Source organism: Brienomyrus brachyistius, chromosome 3, assembly GCF_023856365.1.
Source record: "Brienomyrus brachyistius isolate T26 chromosome 3, BBRACH_0.4, whole genome shotgun sequence".
NCBI classification, from domain to species: Eukaryota; Metazoa; Chordata; class Actinopteri; order Osteoglossiformes; family Mormyridae; genus Brienomyrus; species Brienomyrus brachyistius.
In genome coordinates, this window is record NC_064535.1 from 6,075,106 (window position 1) to 6,079,237 (window position 4,132).

Consider the following 4,132-nt stretch of genomic DNA (forward strand, 5'->3'; position numbering starts at 1 on the left):
GTATTTTCCCAACATTTTATTGAACATATTTTACATATGGTTTGGTACATTTTACAGTTGTTTTCAGCAAAGGACCAGTTTAACCAGTGATGTAAATATTTATGGATAAAATGGAAAAAAATCTCTCAGCACAGCTGGAGTTCTAGCTTCCTCAGGATTTCCCCGAAGTCCGTGCTCACCAGCATTTTACCGCCGTGCGATTTTGCCAGACTGGGATGAGGAAAAAAAAGTGAGGCTACAAAGCTGGGTACTGAGCCACAACTCTACCACGTGTGATGTCACCTTCGCCACGATCCGCAAATCAGACTCATTTAAAGAAATCTCCCCTAGAGAAGGACATCACCCTATTAATAAATACTGGAGCTTAATCAATTATTGACTTTACCTACAATTAACTAAAAAAATTAAACTAACACCTCACATGTGGGGAACAATAAAATTAATCATTATTCATCAATTATTAATAATTAACACTCCTATTAACGTGTTCCAAACAATACATCATTCCCTGGGGATTAGGTATTATTCCCTATTAATCCACAATATCGTCACCAGTGATTTTGTAAACTGGTGTATAAAAAGCTGTACTCATTACTTCAGCTGCAGTTTTTAAAAGCTCAATTCCAATTGATTTAATCAAACAAAATTGCCAAACTACTATTAGGACGCTTAAGGCAGAGCTGTTCATTTTAAAAAGCAGCGTCATCAATTCTGTGTGTTTCTCATAGGTTCGAATAAATTGTTGGTTTCATCTTCCTGCTGCTGGCATAGGCTTACAGCCAGTCAACATTCAGGCAGACGCAATGCTGCCACCTTCTGCTCATTTATAACAATGCATCTGGGATTACAGCAACAGCCAAAACTTAATTTGCTTCATATTTATTGAGGATCAGGTTACAATCACGCAGCTCAGACCAGTAAATTGTACCGAGATCAACAACCCTGCTAATTACTGTCTTGAATTATATGCTTCAGATCTAGTATGAGATTCGCGCTCTCCACGGCAACATGCAGGGCATTGACCTTGGCAAAGAATGAGTCCAGTACACATGGCAGAGACTCTGTGCCCGGATTAAGTGCTGGAGAAAACGAAGGGTACTCTGTGCCAATGAGGTTCCATTCCAGGCCTGAGTGGCCATTCATTAAACCACACCCACAAGACCGCACCAGCTCCACCCACGGGACGTCAGCAGGCGGAGCAGCCGGTATGCCCCAGCAGTGGGCGTGGCATAGGTCAGTCAGGGTCACTCCACCATCTTGCCCAAGTGCCCGGGCCACACTCTCCAGAGAGTGGCAAAACGCATCCATCACCCGCATGTAGTCGTGGCGAGAACAGCCCAGTTCACGTATGGCTTCTGTGACATCGCTGCTGCTCTGAGAAGCAAGGAGGTCAAAGGTCAAAGTATTCCACCGGCTAATGCCAGAAAAGGCCTTGCTGGACTCCAGGGAATGCTACAGCGATCAGCTTAATCTCCCAATCCATCTCACTCAAGCCGAACTGGGTCCACGCTAAACAGGACGGGCTGCCCACCTCGTGCCTGACAAAAGCCGCCAGGTGCGTCTCGGTGCACCCCCCTCCCAGCAGTGCAAAGGGTTCCTTCAGCATCAGCCTCAGTACCTGCCCCGCCCTCTCACATGACACCTGGAGGAGGAAAACGACATCATAATCATGTGATATGAGGCAGTATGACATCAATATTATACAGAGAAGCTAGAAAAGGGGTGGAAATTAGGCCACATAGGGCATTAAAAAGGTTCTCAAGAGATTATGCTATGTCATCCTGACCATAAATTCAGTCCCAAGACAAAACCTGAACCAGTGGCTTTCATGCAGTGTCACTGCACCACTAAGCCCCACCACTCCAAATATGACGACGTTCCACCATGGCGGTGGGCGCCCACCTTGAGTTCAGCAAGTGCCGTTTCGTTCCTGTGGCAGAGCACCAGGGTGCATGTCGTCGGCGCTCCGGCCGGGAGCAGGTGGAGCATCTCTCTGGAGCCGCACTGGTGGATGCCAAGGCCCCTCAGCCGCCCGTAGGAGATGCCGGGGACAGGAGCCTGGAAGGTGGCCAGCGGCTGTGCATCTGCGGCAGCAACCCGGAACCGACACGCAAGCCAGAACCAGAAATTCAGCAAGTGGATTTCCAGCGCAGATATTTTACTGAACATCACAGCCAACAAATTAGTGAATCCTTCATTAGTTCCTAAAAATAAAACTCAATCTAGCCATCCCATACATCAGCTCTATTGCTCAGTCTGATTACGTTAATCCAATGTTTCTCAACCCAGTCCCCACGGACCTACAGACATTCCAAATTTTTGCTCCCTCTCAGCACCTAACATACCCGTACTAAGTATTTGGCATTCTTGATTGGCTAGTAGCTCGGAAGGAGCAAAAACGAGGACTGGCAGGAGATCTCTGAGGTCCAGTGTGGCACGGGGGGATTATATGTATGGATTGGCTGAAGGTGCACCAGGAATGGTTTGAGATCCAGTGATTACTATAAGAACAAGTGAATCACATCTCTACGAGTTCAACAACAATAATTAGTGGAATTAAGCATGTCTGGTTTCAGCGCACACCTGTCATCTGGACGAGGGGCTCCATGATGGCGAGCCCCAGCCTCTCCACTACGATGACCCCACGTGCCCTCAGGTAGTGCTGCAGCACAGGGTGCACCACCTTCTGGCAGGCCAAGAGCTGCACCCCATCGGAGACCAGCTGGTCGGCCAGCCTCAGGAGTTGCTCCAGCACTGCCTCCTCCAGGCATGTTTCTCCATGCAGCTCCAGAGGCCCGTCTCCTGCCTCTGGAAGGTCTCCCGCCAGTGACACGCTAAACAGGGCCAACCGGATCAGTGCGCCACCCTGAAGCTCCAAATCGGCAGCCCGCAGAGACTCCGGCATGTCCAGAAGCAGCCCCTCCAGTGCAGCTGAGGCCCAGGGGGGCTGTCCCTCCACAGGTACCACCACGGCAGCCCCCAGACGGTCCTGTCCCAGGGTGCCACACGGGACAGTCAGCAGGAATGCCCGCGTGACCTGCAGGGCCACGTGCTTGACCTCGGCGGAGGTCAGGGCGCAGGCCGGCTTACTTGCCAGCAGCCCGCACGCCAAAGTCAGCAGAACCTGGGTGCTGCTGAAGTCCACTCTGATCTTGCAGCCACAGTTGTCCCGGACCAGGTAGGCATCACAGAGGCCCAACAGCCTCCTGTACACACCCACTGCCACAGCCTGGTCCACGCTCAACCGCAGAGCGTTTTCCAGGAGACACAAGCTCAGGATCCCGGCAAACAAGCCACCATCGCCGAAGCGGGAGGTGTGGTTGAGGATGCTCGTAACCAGAAGCTTCAGCACGGGGTGGGAAACTTGGATGGCCTTCAGCAGCACTGATGAAGTGGAGGTGGTCATTACGGCCCCCCCCACGTTATTGTGCACCTGCTTCAGTCTGCCCCAGGGGCCAAAGCAGGACGTGAGGACCTGCCGCAGCAGGGCAAGCTTCTGGGAGACGTCGGGATCTGTCAGAGGAACAGCCGTGCAGATGGAGGGCTGCTTCTTAGACATGCGCGACATTGTCCTCCAGATGCAACGCAAGACCAGGATGCCCAAGATGGCAGTGAAGCTACACTGTCATTAAAAATGTAGGGAGGATGTCCATAAGGCTCAGAGAATACACAATCTAATGAAAATCCATGTTTAAATCAGAACGTTCTTAAGGGACAAAGACGGCTCATTTGCAGCCCCGTTCCATCAAATCATTCATCCAAGCTCCTCTTTTTTATCACTTTCTCCGAATGAGCTGAGCTTTTCATCGCCTGCTGCATGAGCCACGTGCCAAAGTGGATGCCGACGAAGGTTGCACCCGCAACCCAGAGCCAGTTCTTCCGCAGCCAGCTTGGCTTCTTCATGACCGCGCCGTTATGATGAGTGGTCAGTCAGACAGGTGTCAGTGCTGAGATAACATGAAAAGTATTAAAGCAATTGTCCAAATTTCATTCAACTGCATAGGTGTGATACAGGAGAGCATCTCATGCATAACATGTTCAGATACCTCGCACCCTTTCAAGGTCACGACCTCCCGCAAAACTACTTGAAGACCGGAAACCAAACGATCTAAATTTAAGAAATGGTCTTAAT

General features: G+C 50.5%; 1 protein-coding gene across 1 annotated transcript; it reads right to left on the bottom strand.

Annotated features, from left to right (window-relative positions):
* Position 1: 1 nt before the first annotated feature.
* Positions 2–3,568, bottom strand: mkks (MKKS centrosomal shuttling protein). Its single transcript, XM_049007196.1, has 4 exons — positions 2,584–3,568; positions 1,903–2,084; positions 1,532–1,642; positions 2–1,374 (listed from the first exon to the last, which is right to left on the bottom strand). Exons 1-4 carry the CDS (start codon positions 3,566–3,568, stop codon positions 946–948), a joined length of 1,707 nt encoding a protein of 568 aa, XP_048863153.1. The 3' UTR covers positions 2–945.
* Positions 3,569–4,132: the final 564 nt, after the last annotated feature.

Excerpts from the sequence above, each read along its gene's own strand:
- mkks (XM_049007196.1), bottom strand. The coding sequence starts at position 3,568 with ATGTCGCGCATGTCTAAGAAGCAGCCCTCCATCTGCACGGCTGTTCCT. Across the intron at positions 2,085-2,583 it reads GCCCCTCGTCCAGATGACAG|ATGCACAGCCGCTGGCCACC; the intron begins GTGTGCGCTGAA and ends TTGCTGCCGCAG. Across the intron at positions 1,375-1,531 it reads CGGCTTTTGTCAGGCACGAG|AGCAGCAGCGATGTCACAGA; the intron begins GTGGGCAGCCCG and ends CTTGCTTCTCAG.